Genomic DNA, 21,374 nt, shown 5'->3' on the forward strand with positions numbered 1-21,374 from the left:
GTGGAAAATTCTGAAAGAGATGGGAATACCAGACCACCTGACCTGCCTCTTGAGAAACCTGTATGCAGGTCAGGAAGCAACAGTTAGAACTGGATATGGAACAACAGACTAGTTCCAAGTAGGAAAAGGAGTACGTCAAGGCTGTATATTGTCACCCTGCTTATTTAACTTATATGCAGAATACATCATGAGAAAACGCTGGGCTGGAAGAAGCACAAGCTGGAATCAAGATTGCCGGGAGAAATATCAATAACCTCAGATATGCAGATGACACTATCATTATGGCAGAAAGTGAGGAGGAACTAAGAAGCTTCTTGATGAAAGTAAAAGTGGAGAGTGAAAAAGTTGACTTAAAGCTCAACAAAACTAAGATCATGGCATCTGGTCCCATCACTTCATGGGAAATAGATGGGGAAACAGTGTCAGACTTTATATTTTGGGGCTCCAAAATCACTGCAGATGGTGATTTTCTGCAGCCAGGAAATTAAAAGATGCTTACTCCTTGGAAGGAAAGTTATGACCAACCTAGATAGTATATTAAAAAGCAGAGATATTACTTTGCCAACAAAGGTCCGTCTAGTCATGGCTATGATTTTTCCAGTGGTCATGTATGGATGTGAGAGTTGGACTATAAAGAAAGCTGAGCACCGAAGAATTGATGGTTTTGAACTGTGGTGCTGGAGAAGACTCTTGAGAGTCCCTTGGACTGCAAGGAGATCCAACCAGTCCATCCTAAAGGAGACCAGTCCTGGGTGTTCATTGGAAGGACTGATGCTGAGGCTGAAACTCCAATACTTTGGCCACCTCATGCGAAGAGTTGACTCATTGGAAAAAACCCTGATGCTGGAAAGGATTGGGGGCAGGAGGAGAAGGGGGATGACAGAGGATGAGATGGCTGGATGGCATCACTGACTTGATGCACATGAGTTTGGGTAAACTCCAGGAGTTGGTGATGGACAGGGAGGCCTGGCGTGCTGTGATTCATGGGGTCGCAAAGAGTCAAACACGACTGAGCAACTGAACTGAATGGAATGGTGTAGCAGCAGGTAAGTTAGTTAACCTCCCTGTGCCCGATTTTCTCATGGGTAATATGAGGAAAATAATAGTAATTTATAGGATGGATATGCAAATTGAATGAATCAATAGATATTAGGCTTAGAACTGTGCCTGGCACACAGTAAGTACCCAATAAATGTAATTGTTGTTATTATTTGATGTATCCTTGATGAATCTATGTCCTTTATGATCAGTGAACTCTGATTACAGAGTGTTATGCACCTCGTTAGGCAGGCTGGTCGGCTCAATGAGGTGCATAACACAGAGGGCTGTCAAAGTTTGGGAATTAGGACATCTGAGCTGGCATCGCACTAGGGATGGCTGGACAGGTGCAGATTTTGCATGTAGCAGTGACACGAGGGGGACTGGGAGTCTGATTTTCACTGGCTCACCTGGAAGCTCTCAGGAGCTTATTAGGTCCTTGAGGGTCGCAGGATGGGTGCTGAGAACAATGATTGACAGGGATCCTGAAGGAGCTGCAGGAGCTTATCCTGGCTCTACAGCCCCACCCCCATGGTGGGCCTCTGGGCCAAGTGATCATCCACTCTGTTCCCCTGCAGCTTCCTTGACCCCTCCCCCTCCTCAGAAAGATCTCAACCCACTGCAGGAGGCTGCTTCAGCCCAGCTGCAGAAAACCCCTGACTCCTGCCATCACTTCCTCTTCAAAACATGAAATGGCTGGCCTTTGCTGACTCCTCTGCACCCCTTGAACTTGCTGGAGAAGAGACAGGCAAGGAGACGGAGAAGGCAAGTTATTTTCTGGAGTGTCACAACACCTGTGCGGAGGGTGACTGGCATCCCCACTTTACATGTGAGAAAACAGACTCAACAAAGGTTAAGGATCTAGTCCACAGCCATGCACAGAGTCAGAAAGGGAGTTGATTCCTAACCAGGTCTTACTGGCCCGAACTCAGGTCTCTGCTGGCCGAGGAGTCGGTCTGTGTGGCTTTTAGTGAATGCTGCAGGGTAAGGGGGACAGTCTCCCACCAGAGGAAGGGATGTCAGCTTATAGTCATCAAGTCATAACCTGTTCTCGGGCACACCTGGCCTGTTCTTAGCTCTAACCCAGAGTCCAAAAGGCCTCCTGGGTTCTGCTAATCTAGTTTAGGCAGGAGACACTGGGACCTAGGAACTGCTTTGGAGAGGGTAGATCATCATCAACTGTGTTGATAAAATGTTTGTAAAAATGGTGTGAAAAAATGGTTAGTGTGTAAAAGCCACCAGAATTGGCTTACAGAACTGTTGTCCCACCTGGAAACAGTGGAGGCTGTTAAAAATTGAAGGTCTAGGAGAACACTACAGCCATGGTTCAGGAGACCCAGAGGGAAATCCCACCCTCTCTGGGCCTCTAGTTTTCAGCTGTTAAGACAATATCTCAGGGACTTCCAGCAGATAACTTCCCCAACTCTGCAGCTATTTCCCGGAGGGAACCTCCTTTCCTGGAAGGCCTGATGACATCATGCTCCCATTCGGAACCTGCATCTTTCTCTGTTGAGGATGAAGAGTCTGGAGAGCAGCCACGGATAAGGAAATTTATCTCCCAGACACTGTGGCTAAACAGCCGTGGGTCCCATGGCAAGGAAATGTTATTTTTATGAATTTGGATCCTCCAGGAGAAAGGGCCACAAGGACACTGTGGAATAATGTCTTTTATTATTGTATTGCTTAAATATGTACAAACCATGCGGAGAGCGGGGGAGGTGAACCGGATGCCACTGTGTTTCTCCATCTGGGGCTCCTGCCCAGCGGCAGCTATTTGGCCTGCGGGCCCGTCCTGACTTTCCAGCTGCTGACCTCACTGACTGACTCACAGATGCTCTGGGTCCTTAGACAGTTACGTTCCCTTTTTGGGCCTCAGTCCCACTTTTTTTTTTTTTAAGTGGGGGTTATGAGGAAGGGGCTAAAACATCTCTTCGGGAGTGGGGCCTCTGCTGAACTCAATAAGGTCAGAAGTGAAAAGTTTCCAGGCAGCTGGTGGTGCCTGGGTTGCTGTACAAAGTTGGGGAAAGGATGGACCGCCCGCCTCGGAGAGGCACTTGCCCAAGGCCAGGCCTCCTCCAATCCCCCGCCCCCCATCCCCGCAGCCAGGCAGGTTTTCATGCAGTCTTTCTGTTCCCTCCAGCTCCACACCCCTTCCAGAAGGGGCCCCGCCGGCATCTGGGACCTCCGGGGCCCAGGGCACCGCTAGCTACGCAGCAAAGCATACTCCTTGGGCGCCCGGAGCAGGCGCGGGCGGCGGATCTCGGCCCGGCGGCCTATCTCGGGGCTCCAGCAGAACTCGGGCGACAGCAGCTTGGCGGGCTTGTGCAGCCAGAAGAACTTGTTGAGGTGGCTCTCGTCGTGCCAGCGGGCCTCCAGGCCGCGCGCGCGGTCCCGCCGCAGGCCCCGCGCGCAGTGCGCCGTCAGCCGCCGCAGGGCCGCCACGCTGCCCCCGAACACGGCCGCGTGGTAGTAGAAGTCGCCCTCCCCGGGGCCCAGCGCGGCGGCCGAGCGCGCGTCGCGCTCGAAGGGCAGCAGCCGCCGGGGCCAGCGGTAGTGCCAGGCGTGCAGCTGCGCCACCGACTCGGCCAGCGCCTCGGGCCCGAAGGCGCCGCTGAAGTGCTGGTCCACGTCGATGCAGAGCACGAAGCGCGCCTCGCGGCCCAGACGGCCGCCCAGCGCCGCTTGCAGCGCGCATGCGCGCCATGGACAAGTCCTGCCAGCGGCGCTCGCGTGCCACGCGCTCCACGCGCAGCCGGCGGCCCGGGCCCAGCGGCACGCGGGGCACCGCGGCCGGACGCTCGGTGAACACGTAATACACCACGCGCTGGCCCACCATGAAGTGCTGCTCTGCCGTCTCCAGGAAGCGCTCCAGGTACTTCTCCAGGTACCTGCCGGGCGGGGCGGGGCCGGGCCAAATCAGCCCGGCCGCTGCGCCCTCCGGAGTCCGAGGAGTCTTCGGGCTTACCAGCCCTCCCCATGTCCTTCCTGGGACCCTGCAACCCCAGGCCCCGGAACTCCAAAACTATTCAGCCCCAGAGTCGTCCGAGGTGAATTAAAAATCATTGCCCATTGTTTGCCATCCCTGCCCACAGGGGCTCTGTGTCCCTGCCCTTGAACATGGCACTCCCTGACCGCGTAGGTCAGTAGAGTCCCAAGGAAGGGACGCTGTTCTGGTCCTTGGGAGGACTGGCCCGTTACCCTTTGTCTCTTTAGAGCTCTGGCCCTTTGCTTAAGCACTCTGAGGCTGCCACGAAGTGAGAGAGCCTGAGCTAGCCACGGAGAAAAGCGCCCCCTGGTTTTCCGCAGGCTACTGGCCCGGTGGGGACCCAAACGTTTGGGAGCAGGGAGGGGCCCCATCTGCTGAGCCCTGTCGGAATTCCTGAGCCACAAGACCGTGAGCAATGGTAATAATGAATTCTTTTCTGTCATTGAGTTTGTGGTGACAAACCACAAACCTAGGTAAGTGGGATGTTTGCAATACTAGTAACTTTCTATAAACACACCTTGGAATCCTGGGGTCATAAAATAATAGTAATAATGCCTGATATTTTAGAACATTAATCATGTGGCAGACAGTTTTCAAAGTAATGTGCATTATCTCATTTAATCTTCACCATTATTATCTTTATCTCAGGTGAGGAAATTGAGTCACAAAGAGCTTTATTAACTTGTCCAAGTGTACACACAGTTGATGAGTGTGAAACCAGGATTTGAACCCAGCCTGGCATTTGAGCATGTATCCTTACCTGCACTTACTCTGTTCTGGGTGGAACTGGGAGAAGCTGGAGTTAGAGACCTTAGAAGCCTCAGCGTCCTATGTTGGGTTTATAGAACCTTGGAACTTAGGACCCTGAAACTTCTGGTCCCAGAGACTCTGGGTCCCTCAAGCTGGTGGAAAGTGAAAGTGAAAGTGAAAATCGGTACAGTTGTGTCGACTGTTTGCAACCACATGGACTATACAGTCCGTGGAATTTTCTCCAGGCCAGAATACTGGAGTGGATAGTCTTTCCCTTCTCCAGGGGATTTTCCCAACCCAGGGATCGAACCCAGGTCTCCCGCACTGCAGACAGATTCTTTACCACCTGAGCCACAAGGGAAACCCAAGAATACTGGAGTGGGTAGCCTATCCCTCCTCCAGCAGATTTTCCCGACCCAGGAATTGAACCAGGGTCTCCTGCTTTGCAGGCGGATTCTTTACCAACTGAGTTATGAAGGCTGGTGGAGAAACCCCTTACTCAGCATCCAGAACAGAAGTTGGGGCACCAAGGTCCTGGAGAGGCCACAGTTCTGCCCGCCTGGCTCCCTGGTCAGCCCTTGTGCTGTTTGCTCCGTGGCCTTCCAGGGCCCCTCCTGACTTTCTCTCCCTTCCAGAGTGTGGGGGACAAATTTGGAGGAAACTTGAGCAGTTGTCTGGGGTGTCTGATGACAGAATTCCTTCCCCAGACTTTTGCATATCTTTTTCTGGATGCAAAGCTCTCACTGCCTTCCCAAAGCAGCCTGTTCCATTATTAGAAACTTTTCCTTAGATTGCCTTAAACTCTACCTCTCTGTGCCCTTAGATTGTAGGATCTGATTGCTCCTCTTAGGCAGAACTTTGCATCACTACTGGAAGGTGAATACCAGCTTAGAGAGCCTGCTGTCCATAATGGGGAGATAAAAAAGTCAGTGCCCTGAGATTTCTTCTCCACCTACCACTCAGGGCTCCTTCTCCATACCTGGGGGCCCCTCATATCCTCGATTGGCCTCCTGTCCTGATTCTGTCCCCTCCCCACTCAGTCACCTGCCCCCATGGCCTCTATCTCGACTTGGTCATCATCAGTCTGGGCCCCCCGCCAAAGCTGCAGCCTTCGCATGTCCCACTCTGGGAGCCCCCATCCTTCCAGCCCATGTCCTGTGATACCACCCCCAACAGCCCTTCCTCAGAGTCCTCTGGTCTGCTGACGCTGCCATTCTCAGCATCTCCCTTTCTTCACATCCCTCTTTACCCAGCCCAGATTCACTCCCTTGCAAAAGCCCTCAGCTCCCCAGTCCCTCTCCTGCCATCAGAATTGCTTGGCCAACCTCCTGCTTCCCCTTGTTGCGTGCTGTGCCTGAGCCACTGGCCATGGGCCCTTCTGCCGCCGGGCCAGTCATCTCCTCTCACAAGTCTCACCTGAAAAGACCATTTTCTCACCGAAAACCCAAGGCCTCCAGATGGATCTGCCCCAGACCCTGGGCAGATTCCTTCTCGGTTGTGATTCTGAGCTCCTGGCTGCCTGTGCCGGGTGGACTCCATGGCGTTGGTGTCCAGGGAGGAGGGGTCTGCCCTCGCCATGGGGGTCTGGGACAAGGGGTGCTGTCTCTGCTTCTCCTTGGCATCCCATGGCCCAGGAGAATGGGGTGCCCCACTTGCTACATCACATGCACCCCCACTTCTTCCTGCTAGGATGGCACCATTTCCCTCCCCAGGCCTTACCTGCCTACAGCAAAGACAGTCAGACCCACGGTGAGGTTCCGCTGCACAGCCTCTTGCTGGGCCACGTCTGGGTCGAAGGTGCCATCCCAAATAATGGGAGCCCCCCAGGAAGTACAGGTTAAGACTTCAGGCTGGGCCCTGGCCGGGGCAGGGAGGGAGAGACAGGTTTGTCCGTTCACCTGCTGGGTGAATGCTCACTGCCACCCCTCCTAGTCCTGGGCCCTGGGGACCACCCAGGCCCTGCCCCTAGAAATCTCTATCCCAGACCCAGCAGAGTAGTGGGAGACATGCTACCTGACGGGGGCCCTGGGTGGAGTGCCTAGCCCTGCCAGGGTTGGGGATGCGAGAAGGACAGGGACACTGGGGCAGAGCTTGGTAGGGTGTGGGGGTGTTCTCAGAGTGGGAGAGGTGGTGGCTTCTCGCCCAGGATCCAGGGGACCCGAGAAGTTGTCTCTAAGCAGGGGCATTCTGGCCAGAGGGCAGACACCCATAGGAAGGAGGACTTCCAGATGCCTGTGGGGTGGGAGCAGTAGTGAGGGGGGCGCCAGCCTGCTCAGGAGCTCTCTCTCTTTGCTACTTACAAGGAGGGAGAGCCCCCGAGGATGCTTGTGCAGCCGTGACAGCTGCCACTCCCCATCCCTCAGGGGGGCACTTGGAAAGGGCCACTTGGACCCTGCTCCTGCTGGTCCCATTGCAAGGGCTGGGGAAGGGGTTATACCTGAGTACAGGAAGCCCGAACCGGAGCAGCCCTAAGATGCCAAGTGCAAGTAGGATCAGCTGCCGGAAGATTTTCTTCCAGGCCCTGGGAGGTGGGGAGTGAAAGTGAATGAAAGTGAAAGTCGCTCAGTCGTGTCCGACTCTTTGCAACCCCATGGACTATACAGTCCATGGAATTCTCCAGGCCAGAATACTGGAGTATTTTCCCTTTCTTTTCTCCAGGGAATCTTTCCAACCCAGGGATCAAACCCAGGTGTCCCGCATTGTGGGTGGATTCTTTACCAGCTGAGCCACAAGGGAAGCCCAAGAAGACTGGAGTGGGTAGCCTGTCCCTTCTCCAGTGGATCTTCCTGACCCAGGAATTGAACAGGGGTCTCCTACATTGCAGGCGGATTCTTTATCAACTGAGCTGGAAGGGGCATCAACAACTCATTTATATATATATATATTTACATACACACACATATATACATTTATATATGAAAAATGATGTGATTTAATGTTAATATGAATATATTATTCTGTCATTTGGCACAGACATTGTAAAGTACAGAAGAGGGTAGATAGTGCAGTCTTTCCTGTTCTTAGCCACCCAGTCCCCTCTGCAGGGGCCTAGTCTATGCATAGACAGGCAAATATAAATACGGTAGCAAATTCTTTCTCCTTCCCCCCATCCCTTCCTTGGCTTTCCCCCCCACAAATGGTCTCTCAGGGATAAGCTGTTCTCCACCTTGCATTTTCCATGGACCATTATGTCCATCTGCATTCTTGAAGTGCTTCCTCACCCTCTTTTCCAGATGCTTAATATGCCTTTGATTGGGACGGCATCCTTTGCCTAAGCAGGTCATTTCTGATGAGTATGTAGATTTGTAATTTTTTTTGCTTTTTCCCAGCAGCAGATATGGAGGATAGTAACATTAGGGTGCTTTGCCTGGGTTGGATCAAACTTGGACAGGGAAGAGTCTGCGAGGGGATGCAGGGAAGGTTGTGGCTGGGAGTTGAGAGCATCTGGGGCTTAGGGATGAGTTGCTGGGCTTCCTGGAGGGCGGGCTGCAGTCAGGGGACTTTGTGTCTGTGGCGGCTCCAGTCATGGAGTGGGGTCCCTCCAGCAGAGCTCAGCAACCCCATTGCTGGCTCCAAGGAGGTGGACTTTGCGATTTGTCCATAGTTGCTTGTTTTCCAGAAGGGCTCTGAAAGCTGAGAATTTTGATAAGCTCCTCGGCAGGGGGTGAGGGGGTCTCCTCCAGCTCTTCTCACCCCTGCTGGGTTCCAGTGTCTGTAGACAGACTGAACCCCTGTGGGGAGGAGCCTGGCCACTGGAGCTAGACCCCCAGGTTTGAATCCCAGGCCACCACTTCTTAGCTCTCTGACCTCGGGCAAGATTCTGGGCCTCTACACTTGAGCCTCCTCATCTAGACATGTACTTCATAAGAATACCTACCTTAGAGGGCTGCGGTGGCTACTGAGCTCATACTTGCTAAGTGATTAGAACAAGGCCTTGTGCATAGTAACAGCTCAATAAGCTATTGTTGATTATCATTCATACTGTTGTTCTCAGCACAAACTCCCAGCTCCCCTCCCTGCCCTATAAAGTCCTTCCAAAATCTGCCTCCTCTGGTCTCTTCCAAGAAGGCAGCCTGATCAGACCCTGATCATGCCCCTGCCTTTCCTGCTGCCCCATGTCACTGTTCCTCAGCAGGTGTATCCAGTAAATAGACCAGAGAGGCCCCTTGCAATTGCGTATGTACACACTCACCCATGCATCTCCGTTGGATGCATGCTTCTGTTCAGTTGGCCAAACCTGGGTGCACTGACCTCTCCCTCTGCCTTGCCCACTGTCTGTTGCGAGTCCTCAGGGTGTGTTGGATTTGCCTCCTTGATCTCCCACTTCTCTGCCGCACCTATCCCCCCATCCCCCACAGTGACCTTGCTGGCTCATCCCCACCAGGACCTCCCTGCTCCCAGTTCCCCCTCCCCCAAACAGCCCCCAGAGTCAGCTCATAAAATGCCAGCTGCCATAACTGTGTCCACATTGCATGAGGGAAATCCTCAAAGGGGAAATGCATTTAGTAGGCAAACATATGGAAAGATGTTCACCCTCACTAGTAATCAAAGACTTACAGATTAGAACCAGGCGAGATGTTTTGCCTATAAAATGAGCACTTTTTAAAAAAGAAATGAAAATAGCCACGCTGTGAGAATACAGCAAGATAAGCACTCTTACACCTGCCAGTGGGATGTAAATCACTACAGCTTTTGCGGAAAGCTCCTTACCTGTGGGAATTGAAACTTTCAGCAGTCATCCCCTTTAATCCAATCACTGCAACTTCTGGGAACCTGTTCAAAGGAGACCATCTTCAGCATGGGAAAAGTTTATGCATCAAGATGTTCACTAGTTTCTGCTCATTCATGCATTCAGCCTACGCTTAGTGGTCACAAGCTCAGAACTGAGCACTGTGCTAGGTCAAGGATTCAGAGGTGAGCGAGACACTGACTTTGTCTTCCAGGAGCAGGGTCAGGAAGGTGTGATGGCCAGAAAGAGGGGAATGGGGTCAGAGGACAGATGGCAAAGAGAGGAATGGAACAGCATAGCAAAGGCTGTGATTAGTGTAAATACAAGAGAGCATTAAGGGCAAACTAGTGGATGGCACCTGAGCCTGGACAGGTGGGGAGGAAGTCAGGGAGGCTTCCTGGAGGAGGTGCCCTTTAAGCTAGGACCAGAAGGATTAGAAGTTATCCAGGCAGAGAAGGCAGTGGAGGGGAAAGGGAGGTCCGTGAAAAAGAAACAGCAATGTGTAGAAGTGAGGAAGTGAGAGAGAGCTTAGAAAGCATGTGGAACTGGTAGGTCCTCCACAGGGGTGGGTGGAGTGTGGATGGGGAGTGATGAGAGGTGAGGCTGGGTTAAGCCAGAACCAGATCACCCAGGACCCACAGTCTAGGCTAAGGGGTTTGGACTTCATCTTGAAGCCCTGGGGAGCCCTTTTCAGGGTTTTCCCTTCAAAAAGTGGTGCAGCCAGATTTTTATTTGAGAAATACTCCAGCCTGGACATGGAGTGGGAGGCAGGGGGCATGGAGGCAGGAAGACAGGTCAGTGTTGGCAGTGGGTTGGGAGGAGTAGGTGATGAATGGCTGTGGAGGTAGGGTGGGCAGGACTGGGGGACTAGCAAAGGAGATGAAATCTACTAGTCTGGTAGGCGTTAAGGAGCCCAGAAGGCAGGCAGGCAGCCTCAGGAAAGAGTTCTGGGATTCCCCCGGAGGGCAAGGATGCTGTGGAAAAGGGAGAGAGCCAGGGAGGAGAGCCAGGGCCCAGCACCAAGGACACAGCTGGGGGCGGGCAGGGGGCTGAGTGAGCAGAGGAGGAAATGGAGGGTGGGGCAGGTGGCTCTTCCCAGAAGTCTGACAGTAAAAGGAAAGAGACAGGACTGGAACTGAAGAGGCTGAGGGATTGGGGCTGATGGAGGCGTGTGTGTTTCTTTTACGTAGGGAGATTTGAGCTTGGTTGAACAAGGGCAGGAGAGCACCCGTGGAGAAGGCATTGCGCGGGCTGCTCAGATACAACTGGAAAAGGCCCCAGTGTCCAGTGAAGTAAACTTTTTATGAAGATTCTGTAGTCACATGGAAAGATCTTACACGAAAACCTTCATTGGAAAAAGCAAGATTAAAATTTATGGGCACTGTGATTACAGGTCTAGTAATCAAAACATGCACCAGAGGACTGAAAGGAAGAAGTATCTGTGCAATAGGTTATGGGAGGGTTTTTTTCCTTTATTTTTCGTTCCACTTGTCTCTAATATGCTTTTATTGCTTCTTTTAATGAAGGAAAAATACAGAGCCATTTAGAAAGAGCAAGCAGTTTTAAGCCTTAAAAGTGACTGCAAGGTGAAGTCCACCTCTCTCAGTCCTGCCTAGAGAGCCTACAAAATCATTTCACACAGTCACACCAGACCCAACTTTCCCCTTCTGGAAATGAGACTGCACAGCCGGCAGGCCAGGGCGGTTCTCCTAGCATTGCTGGAAAAAGCAGATGGAGATAAACCACCCCAGTGTTGGTCCATGGAGAGGATGAATGAGTAATGCATCCCCATGCAATGGAGAGCAGCCTGGCCGTTGAAAAGGATGAGGTCGGTGGATACGTGCTGTCTGGAAAAGAGGGCCTAAGGGACTCAGTGGAAGAGGAAGTAACAGAACTGTGCAGAGAGGCCGACCTCACTTCTGTGAGGGGAAGGCTCCCGTACCCATGGACCTGTGCATCTGTGTTCTTTTATAAAATGTACACAGATGTGTACATCTCTGTTCTTTTATAAAGATGTAGGAGAAAATCTGGAACAGCATTACCCAATAGAAATATAGTGTGAGCCAGGAATATAAATTAAATTTTTCTAATAATAGTAGCCATGTTAAGAGAGTGGAAAGAACTGAAGTTTTAATAATTTAATCCAATATATCCTTTCAATATGTAATCAATATAAACATTATGGAGCTATTTTACAGTTGCTCTTGGAAACGAGACTGCCCCCTGGAGGGACACCAGGGGGTGGGTGGGCAAGGGCAGGAGATGCGGGAGCAGAGCCTTCTCTGCCATCCCATGCTCCTAGCCAGTCCCTCCATCCAGGGCAGCCAGGCAGAGCCATCCCCAGGTGGTCCAGGTGGGCTCTAACCGTCAGTCCTGGGAGGGTTCTGACACCTAGGCCTTCAACGAGCACCCACCAGGCCCTGCCAATCCCTCCTCCCGTGTGCTGGCCTGGGAACCCTAGTCCACAGAGGCATCTGCCTGACCCACTGTTCCCAGTTCCTTGCTCAGATTTAAAAGGACCCCCCAGCCAGCTCCCACCTGCAGGAGGCCGTCTCTCAAGGCCGCCTCGCACTGGCTCCTGAACCCTTCTCGCTTTCAGGTGGTTAAAGGTCAATTGTTCGTTCCTGAGTGGGAATGCCTTTGCAGGCCTGGACGGCCACTCCCAGTGGGAAGAGAGAGCTCCGTTTCAGTGGCATGTGCGCCCCAGTCTGTTCTCTGTTCACCATAGGGTCAGAGTCAAGGGCAGCAGGAGAGTCACCAGACTCTTCACAGGATACGAGATCTCCCAGGATGCTGTCTTCCCCCACCGCCCCATTCATGCCCCGGACCATCTATACCCCACGGCGATGCCCCTCCAGCCACTTTCCCCCAAGGACCTCTAGGGCTCAGCTCGTTCTCAGCGGGTCAGCCTTGGTGCCTCCTCGACTGTTTCGGCTACCAGACTGGACTCCTCTCAGGACAGTTGTCATGCCCCATCTTCCCCCAGACACTAGCAGCGTCCCCACTCACCTGGGTCCTTCCCTGAAAGCCATGTCAAGGAGCAGGTGGGACAGCCTTCCAAGAACCACCTCAGCCGAGAGCCAGGGAAGAAATGACCTGGTAACTGGAACAAAGCCGTTCCAGGCCTTGTGTCAGAAGCCACGCCCCCAGGACCAAGTGGGATGAACTGCCCGGAGAGGACCCCCACCCCAGGGCCAATCACCTGGAAGAGGGTGGATCTGAGTATGGTGGCTCTGGTTGGCCAGAGGCACCGAGCCATGTTGTCCCAAGGCTTTTTCCTCCCCTAGGGGGAGGGGGGGCCGGGTCCTTGTGCCCCTCTTCAGGTCCTCTGTGGTGTTTGCCACCCAGAGAGAACACTGTTCTGCAGAGTTCCAGCTACAACTCAAGGGTACCTGATTGGGACATTGCACAGTTCACTTCCAGGAGCCCTTGACCTCTTCAGTAAAACTGTGTGCATACCAGTCAGCCAGGATAGCGAAAAAGCAACACAAGACTGTAAGGTGGAAAGGTTCTGGAAAGCTTTACACCAGGCAGTTTTTTTTTCAAGTGCAGAATATGATTCATCAGAACTCAATCTCATAGATCATGACCAAGATTTTAAAACTATGAACATGAACTGAAAATTGTCAGAATGTATTATACATCAGGGTAGGTATTATTCTGTTTTGCTTCAGTTACATACATCTCAGTACATATATGAGGGTGGGGAACAAACTATCGGTCACGATCAAAAGTTTTGCAAAATTCTGTGTAAGGCATGAACATCAGGAGCGAATATATGTTGAAGGAAGCTCCCTTCAGACCGAGGCCTTCCACCCAGAGTGGAGAGACAGCAGGCGTGTGTTTACCTGACAGTCAGCCCTGCAGATCCACCCTATCCTTTTTCAGGAGTTTCAGCTCCCTCGCCCACCTCACACACAAGGACAGCTCCGGCTGGGCCTGGCTTTGTCCTCCAGAAAGCGAAAGGTCGAGGTAAGCTGCACGGGCCACAGTGGCCCGCTCCCCTGCCCTGGAGTGGGGTGGGCAACACGGGGGTCTTCCTGGGGGACCCTCCCCACTCCCCCTCAGCCCAGGGTCCCATGCTGGCCCCTGTCCGGCTAGCCATTCTCGACCTTCTGAAGACCAGACTCCCCAAGTCCTAGCTCCGTCCTGGGGGTGGTCAACTAGTCAGTTGTTTCTCCTCTTCCTCCAGGAAGTAGTTACATCTTAAAGGTTTTCCGCAGTTGTCATCAAGATGTGGGTATTAGCTCTTAAAAGGTCCCTGCCAATCAATCTCCCTGGGCCCTCTGTTACAGACTAATTGAGTGCACGAGCGGCCTGTGCTTGGAAGGCCCCTTCTTTATTCGAGGCTTAGGCAATCGCCTCCTGAGGCAGAGACTCTCCTAATAGTTTGCTATTCCAGCATCCAAAGAATGCTCAGCTGCCGAGTGAGGCAGTTACCCCAAGGGCGGTGCTGGGCATGGAGCCGCACCCACCACAGGTGCATGTGAGGGCGGGGAGCCCTGGGCTCTGCCTCCGGTGCACCAGGTACTCCTGACAAACAGCATCCTGTCTCTCCAGGGGCAGAGCTGAAGGGGCCCTGGACCCTTGCACTCCCAAGGAATACCCATGAAGGACAGGTGGGATCTGAACTGGGGCTGAGTGTGCCCTCAAATGACGCGGCAAAGCGTGGAGGATATGCTGACCAGTTAAGGTGGTCGTCCCCCACCAGCCCAGGGACCCACCCTCTCCTTGCAGGTGAAAAGTAGCTCTTCAGGATCACAGAAAGGCATCCCCAGGGGAGAAAGGCACAGAGGGAATGGATTTTACGGATTTATTTTTAAAAAACAAAAAAGGTTAAAAAAGTCCTTCATTTCCAACCCTGCCCGGGGGTGTGAGTGGGGAATAGCACGAACTGAGAAGGGCACCCACCCTCCCCTGGGGAGAGTCCAACTCTTCCCCGGAAGCCTGCAGCGTGCAGGGCAGGTCAGAGGCCGGCCCTCGCCCTTCCTGCCCCACCTCCTCCATGGGCAGCTCACACTGCTGCCAGCAAGTTCCAGAGGCAAAGAAGTATGGGAGCCGAGGCGGAAGGCTGCCTTCTTCACCTCAGCGGTCACTCCAGCTCTTCCACCCTTGGATGTTCTCTGGGCCCCACCACTGGGCTCTCAGGGTGGGTGGACAGGCAAGACCAGGAGGCGCAGCTTGGCCCAGCCCACTGGCAGCTTCCTTAATGCCGGCTGTGACACAGCAGGGCAGTCGGGGCAGGGGGCGTCACAGTGCAGGAAAGGGCTGCAGAGACACCACGACAATCTGGAAAGGAAAATCTCCTGCTAACCTGCATCGCTTTCTGATCCTGCCTCTGCACCGAGGCAGCCCTTTTTCCTATTCCCCATCCCGAGGCTGAGTGGAGTCCAGGACAAAGCACTAAGTGGCTGTTTGCTACAAAACACCTGGAGATGCCAGGGGGGGCTCTCGGCCCATCAGTCAGTCCAGGCTCCCACACAGTCACACAGTCACACACACAGCGTTAAGGCGTCTGTACCAGCAGGTGTGGCCAAACCGGGCCCAGCTTCTCTCCCTCCACCTGCAAGGATGAGGGGGGAGAACCCTTCTGGTGGCTTCAGTAACAGGCTGAAGTGGGAGAAGCTGGCAAACGGAAGAGCGAGCTGGGCCCCGAGAAAGAAGAGGAGGAAGGCAGGTGAGGGCTTCCAAGGCCTCTCTCCAGGCCCGATGGCTGCCCTGGGAAGTGACCCAACTCAGGTTGGGAGCCCTGACCACATACCCCCTGGAAAATGGGGGACAGAAAGAGGGAAGAGAAGCGGGGCTAGAGTCGTGGGACTTTGGAGGAAGCCAGTGCTATCAATATTTACAAGCATAAAGCCCCATCTTCTGTGCCACCTACCTCTCTGCCCCTCCCACAGAAAGAAAGGCCCCTGAGAGCCACCAAGGAGGTCCCGAGACCTCCTCCCCAGCCACGCCCCACAGCGGGGGCCCTTCCCTTGACCGGCCCTGCTCTGGGCCCCCAGGAGTGTCCGCCGGCTCTGCTCAGTCAGGAGGAGGAGCCCGGGCGCCCGGCCAGCCCTAGGAGTCCTTGAGCATGCTGATGCGTGCGTAGATCTTGAGGGCGGGCCCCAACTTGATGTTCATGGCACTCATCAGGTGGTCCTCCTTGAGCAGCAGCAGAGCTTGCCCGTCAATCTCCTGGGCACGGAACTCCTCCGCGATTTCCTGGCAGCCTGAGGGGATGTGACCAAAGACAGTGTCAACCAGGGCTACAAGCGGTCACTGCCCTTCAGAAGCCCCGTTTCACTTGACCCTCACGACCAGCCCTTGAGGGAGCTGAAGCTGTTCTCACTTTACAGCTTGAGAGGCTGAGTGGCTTACCCAGGGCAGCCAGACGCCACCATGGCCTCCTTGTTCACACGTGTCCTTGTTCACCCACCACCCTCTCCATGGTCAGGGCTACCCCGGGGAAGTGGCAGCATGGGATTTCCGAGGCTGGATCATAAAGGGCACAGCACTTCATCTTAGTCTTTTGGATAACCTCTTTTGGAGTGAGTCAGCCACTATGTCACAAGGGCACTCAAGCAGCACTCTGGAGAAGCCCACTTGGAGAGGGACTGAGGCCTTCTGCCCAGAGTCAGACCCCCGCTGCCCTGGGATTGTGGCTGGAAGGGGGTTCCTCCAGCTCCAGGCCTGTAGATACCTGTACCCCTGTTGCCATCATGATGGGGCCCCTTTAAGATGCCCCAAGATGCCACTCCCCAGAACTCTTGAGATGTTGACTACTGTAGGCCACTAGGCTTGGGATAACGTTTCCCAGCAGTGACTAACTAATGCAGATTTTGGTACCTGGAAGAGTGGGTGTTGCCATCACCACCCCTTAACAGTGCGAGTGTGGCCTGGGATGCAGTTGTGGGAGTGGGGGTGACTTTGAGAAGAATATCTAAGGTTCCCAGGCTCGCAGAAGCCTGATGGCCTTTGAGGAGACTGCTGGGGAGGCTTAAAGCAAAGTGAGGAAATGGTGGAAACTAGAAGAGGGATCCTTGGTATGAAATGGAAAACTTAGCCACACTGTTGCTGGTGGTGACCTGGTGAGTGTGAGACTCCCACTGAACCAGCTCTCCGGCTCAGGGGACCCCAGGCAGAACCTGCAGGTGCCATCTGGCTTCCCAGCACTGCCATGGGAAATGCGACGGGGTAAATTGGGAAACAGGAAAGAGCCTGGATTTGCTGCTTCTGAAAATCCTCAGCCTCTCCAGATGGCAAATGACGCTAAAATTAAGAAATGGTTTCTAGTGCTTGTTTCAGCAGCACATAAACTGAAAAAAAAAAAAAAAGTTTCCAGGCAAAGACCAAATCCAGGACACCGTCAAAAAAACACAGTCTAAAGATGAGACAGCAGGGGTGTCTTAAATCATCTGTTAAGACTGCAGAGAGCTCTATGGTGCAGCCTCAGAGAACTGCTGGATCAAATGCTCTCTCAGGATTTTATGGGCGTGACTCACAGAGCCTCTCCATTCAACAGTCTGGCTCCTCACACTGTTAAGGCCACAGTCCCTCAGCTTCAGATGAAGCCTAATATGGAGTAGGGCTTGTCTTGCAAACACTTTTGGATAAGATTTATTTAAAAAGCCCACAAAGAGTAAGAGACTCGTCTGGCAGAAACACTGCTCACTTGGACCACAAGCGTCAAGAGGTGACAGGAAATAAAGGCAGCAGGAAGCAGGCTGAGAAAACAACTCCACCAGCCACCTCCTTCCAAGGGAGAGGAAGGATGAGTCAGGGTGGAGCCCAGAGGAGGAGAACCACTCCAGGCTTGGAGTCCTCATCATCAAGGAAATGCCCACACACGCCTGGTGTGGACTGGTGACTCCTGCGGCCTCCTGTGTGCTCCCTTCTTCAATAGGCACATCTGCCGTGATGACCCTGTGCCCGTCCCACCACCTCCTAGGCTGGTGGAGGGAAAACGACGACCCTGCTCATTCTCAGGTGTGAAGACTGAGGGAACTCTCCTTGAGGAGCTGGACCCAGCGAATTTCATCTGGGCCTGGACCTGAGTCAGATGCTGGGATCTTAAGACCTTGAACCACTGCTGTGATGGGATGAGAGCCGTGGGGCCTCGGGTGGGGGTCGGGGTGTTCTGCGTGAGGGAGGAACTTGAATCACTGGGGTGAACTACGCTAACTGGCCTCCAAGTAGCTCCCTCCAATAACCCCTTCATGCCTTCATGAAGCCTTTACAATGAATGGGGTTGACCTGTGTGGTCAATAAGATACTGCTGAAGTGACAATATGTGATTTCTGAGGCTAGATCATAAAGGGCACAGCAGGTGGCTTCCACCTTGTGCTCTTAGATCTCCTCCTGAGGGGTCAACCGGCTGCCACGTCACGAGAATACTAGAGCAGCAGTGTTCTGAAGAGACCCGCATGGATGGTGACCGAGGCCTCTAGCCAATGGCCATCCCCTCCCTGAGAATCACATGAGTGAGGCACAACTCACTGAGGATGGAGCCAACAGCCTCAGTCGAGCCTTCAGATGGCCTCGGCCTTGGCTGACACCACAGCCGCCTAGGAATGCCGGTGGCAGAACTGCCCACCCCAACCACCTGTGTGCTGACAGACGGTGGGGCTGCAGCGATAGATAACTAACACCCTGGGTTAAGTGGCACAACCAAGATTGGAGCCCAGTTCTGTTTAAGTCCGAAGCCCGCTCTCAGCCACCATAGCCCACTTCAATCTCTGAATGACCTGGCTTATGGCTGCCATCACTACCTGACCTGGCCAGTGGCTGGGTGAGACTGGCAGGAGACACCGTGAAAAAGCTTTGGGGCCTCAACAAGCACAGCCGTGCAGATGCGAGCTCTGTCTTCCGAGCTTCACTTCTAGATCCTCGCCCTGAGACCCTGCATGCCCAGGGTCACGGGCAGCCTGTGGCTCCCTCACGTGCTTCTGCGTCTCTGCGCCTCTGCCCAGGCTGCTCCCTGATGCAACCTCTCCATCAGGCACAGGCCTGTGTGTCCACTGCCACTTGGCGTCCACGTTCGGTGTTGTGACGTTCTCCTTGACAGTTTTCCTTCACTCCCACCTGATGCCCCTCCCAACTTGCCCTGGAGACACACAGGCCCCTCGCAGAGCCCACAGATATGTTGGCGTCCAGCCACAGGACACCAGTCAGGGCTCTGTGCTAGAAGGTAAGCTCTCATGGGCAGGAATCTCCTCACGCTGACCTCTACCCCGTTCCTGAACCTGCGTCTCTCACTGAACCGCCTGGTCTCTCCTGGGGGTAGTAGGTGAGGTCTCTCACGCCCTCTCATTTTTCGCTACTCCAGGCAGGCATGGAACTCCCAGGGCCTTACCTGGCAGAGAGCGGATGAACTCGTAGACATCGTCCACGTTCCACTTGGTGGGCTCACTTGGCAGGAAGTGGTGTCCCATGCCCACCAGGTCCCGCATGTGCACGTCAGGGAGCTCCAGGTCCCGCGGGCCTTGTCGCCGGCGGGAGGTGGACGAGCTGGCTGAGATGGGGGACAAGGGTTCCTCGTAGCTTGAGTTATCTGAGCAACGGCTGGAGTCTTCCTGGCTGTGTGTTAGCTGCAGGGCAGCGGTAACTGAAAGGGGTACGGTGCCTGTTGGCTGGGAGCAGAGAGAAACAGTTTTCCTCAGGATGGGGGAGTAAACCACCTCTATTAGAGTGCTGGGCAAAAGCAGGTATAGTCTCCCCGTTCTGTCTGGAGGCTGCTGCGTACCTTTGAATTCCAGATCAAAAAGTGTCTTTGGCAACGTCCTCTCTCTCATCCTAAGCAGACTGAGTCCTAGTACTGGTGCACGCACCACCCTGCACTGCAATCATCTCATTATAGGTCTATTCTTTCTCGTAGATGTGGGTTTTTTAACCAGGGCTCTATGAGTTTTGGGGAATGGTCTGTGTACCACCTGAAAGAACATGTAGATTTTCTTGTGTGTGTCCATTTTTGACTATAGCTTTCATCAGATTCTTAAAGAGGTTTAAGGCCAAAACAATAACAATAAACAGCAAAACATATGGTCTAAAGCATCACACTAGGCTGTTGAGTTCTTGCAGCACAATTCAGAGCTTTAGTGCCTAATAGTTGCTGGCACATAGCTGGTGCTGAAACATACTTAATGAACACAACATCCCGTTTTTTATAGAGACCTTCAAGGATTCAGTGCTCTGATGCACAGAGAAGCAAAAAGGTGGGGAGATGAAAGCTGTTAGCTTCTTCTCCCCTGGCCCTTCAGGTAAGGCAGGCGTAGCTACCTGGGACAGCCTATGTCTTCCTGCGCAGCCCCAGAAGTCAAGGATGGAGGCAGACTGGGAGAATGGGGTGAGCAGAGGCAAGATCACGGAAGAGGGTCCCTCTTTAGCATGCTGCTGCTGCTAAGTTGCTTCAGTCATGTCCGACTGTGTGTGACCCCATAAACGGAAGCCCACCAGGCTCCCCCGTCCCTGGGATTCTTCAGGCAAGAACACTGGAGTGGGTTGCCATATCCTTCTCCAATGCATGAAAGTGAAAAGTGAAAGTGAAGTCGCTCAGTCGTGTCCAACTCTTAGCGACCCCGTGGACTACAGCCTACCAGGCTCCTCTGTCCATGGGATTTTCCAGGCAAGAGTACTGGAGTGGGGTGCCATTGCCTTCTCTGCTCTTGAGCATCCACAGGTCTAAATGAGAGCTCTCTGAAGGGACGTGGGGAAGGCTTGGCTTGACACATCAGGAGAAATGAGAACATGATGGAGCACTGACAGGCACAACAGAAAGGACGGTGGGCACCCAGGGTTGTGCTAGAAAGGGAAGTCGGTGGAGACTTGAGAGGATGAGCTCTAGGCTCCTCTGGCCTCTCACCTGCTTCTTGGTATCCTTGGTAAGTGTTGGCAGACTGGCTTTGCTGGCCCGACGGCGGTTGTGGGTCGTGGCTCCTGCCTTCTGCAGCTTGCTCCGGTCTGAGTGGAAAAGCCCCACTCGTTTGGTGCACCCCACGTTGTACCTGCCAGAGTCAGGGGAACAAGGGAGGTCAGGGCAGTTGCAGGGTGCCCACGGGCCCCAGGAGGAGTAAGAGGAGCCAAGGGGAAAAATCTGAGTCTGTCTGCTCATTCCAATCCTAAGTCCATCACTCAGGACCGGCTGTGTGAATCTGGGCAAGCCACTCAGCCCCTGAGCCTCTGTTTTCCCATCTGGAGTTGGGGATGACACCACTCACTTTCTGTAACTGGTCTGGCAGTTACACAAGCTTGTGCTTGACACAACTGCCTGGGTCATGGGAAGAACTCAGGGCTGCCCTATTCTATTCCAAACGTTACCTGTGCCAAGAAGCTAGTGTCCCCTGTTCTGATGGGGGACAGCTTGGCAAAGCATCACAAAGGTGCCAGGAGGATCTCCAGCATAGCCCGAAGGGAAGGAGGGCTGGGGACAACCCTACTCTAACTGGTCCGCAGGGCCCCTCTGCCTGGGGGCCTAGATTCCCTTCTTTTGGGAGCTCAGGCCCCTTCCACCTTGGCAAAAAGACCACACAGCACTTAAGAGTCAGACATCTAGATCCCCAGCTCAAAGACTTTAGGCACAGGTACTTCTTGTGCCTCAGTTTCCTATCATGTATAAAGGGCCTGACAGCAATACCTGTCTCACAGGGTTACTCTGAAGACAAGACAGCACCATGTGTATCAACGCTCAGCACAGAGACCTGCTCATGGCAGGCCCTCAGTAAACACTGATGTCTACTGTGACCATCTGTCTTCTGAGTTGGGAGAGAGCTCACAAAGGAGATGTAGTCAGTACAGTGGCTCAGGGCAACGTTTCCAGTGGGGGCTTCGGTAAACCCTACGGAGATGGGAGCTGCCAAAGCCAGGCGCCAGGGGTGCCCAGGAGGGCCAGAC

The 21,374-nt window shown here is 53.6% G+C and overlaps 2 protein-coding genes across 5 annotated transcripts in view; both read right to left on the reverse strand.

The window, feature by feature from the left end:
- On the reverse strand, positions 2,710–13,698 carry A3GALT2 (alpha 1,3-galactosyltransferase 2). The gene is given in 6 exon segments (XM_018058123.1): positions 2,710–3,727; positions 3,729–3,926; positions 6,494–6,631; positions 6,917–7,006; positions 7,212–7,295; positions 12,513–13,698. Coding segments are annotated over 6 exon segments (1,020 nt in total). The 5' UTR covers positions 12,536–13,698; the 3' UTR covers positions 2,710–3,240.
- The window catches only part of PHC2 (polyhomeotic homolog 2), a 123,742-nt gene continuing 116,191 nt past the window's right edge, over positions 13,824–21,374 (reverse strand). For 3 of the 4 annotated variants that reach the window (XM_018058114.1, XM_018058119.1, XM_018058118.1), the window contains exons 13-15: positions 20,347–20,488; positions 18,841–19,117; positions 14,303–15,718 (exon numbers count right to left, since the gene is read on the reverse strand). In XM_018058114.1, the coding sequence (XP_017913603.1) occupies positions 15,564–15,718; positions 18,841–19,117; positions 20,347–20,488 (574 nt within the window). In that variant the 3' untranslated portion in view covers positions 14,303–15,563. Of the gene's footprint in view, positions 15,719–18,840; positions 19,118–20,346; positions 20,489–21,374 lie in introns of all 4 variants that reach the window. The other variant, XM_018058120.1, reaches the window with a different exon arrangement.

This window comes from Capra hircus, chromosome 2 (assembly GCF_001704415.2).
Source record: "Capra hircus breed San Clemente chromosome 2, ASM170441v1, whole genome shotgun sequence".
NCBI classification, from domain to species: domain Eukaryota; kingdom Metazoa; phylum Chordata; class Mammalia; order Artiodactyla; family Bovidae; genus Capra; species Capra hircus.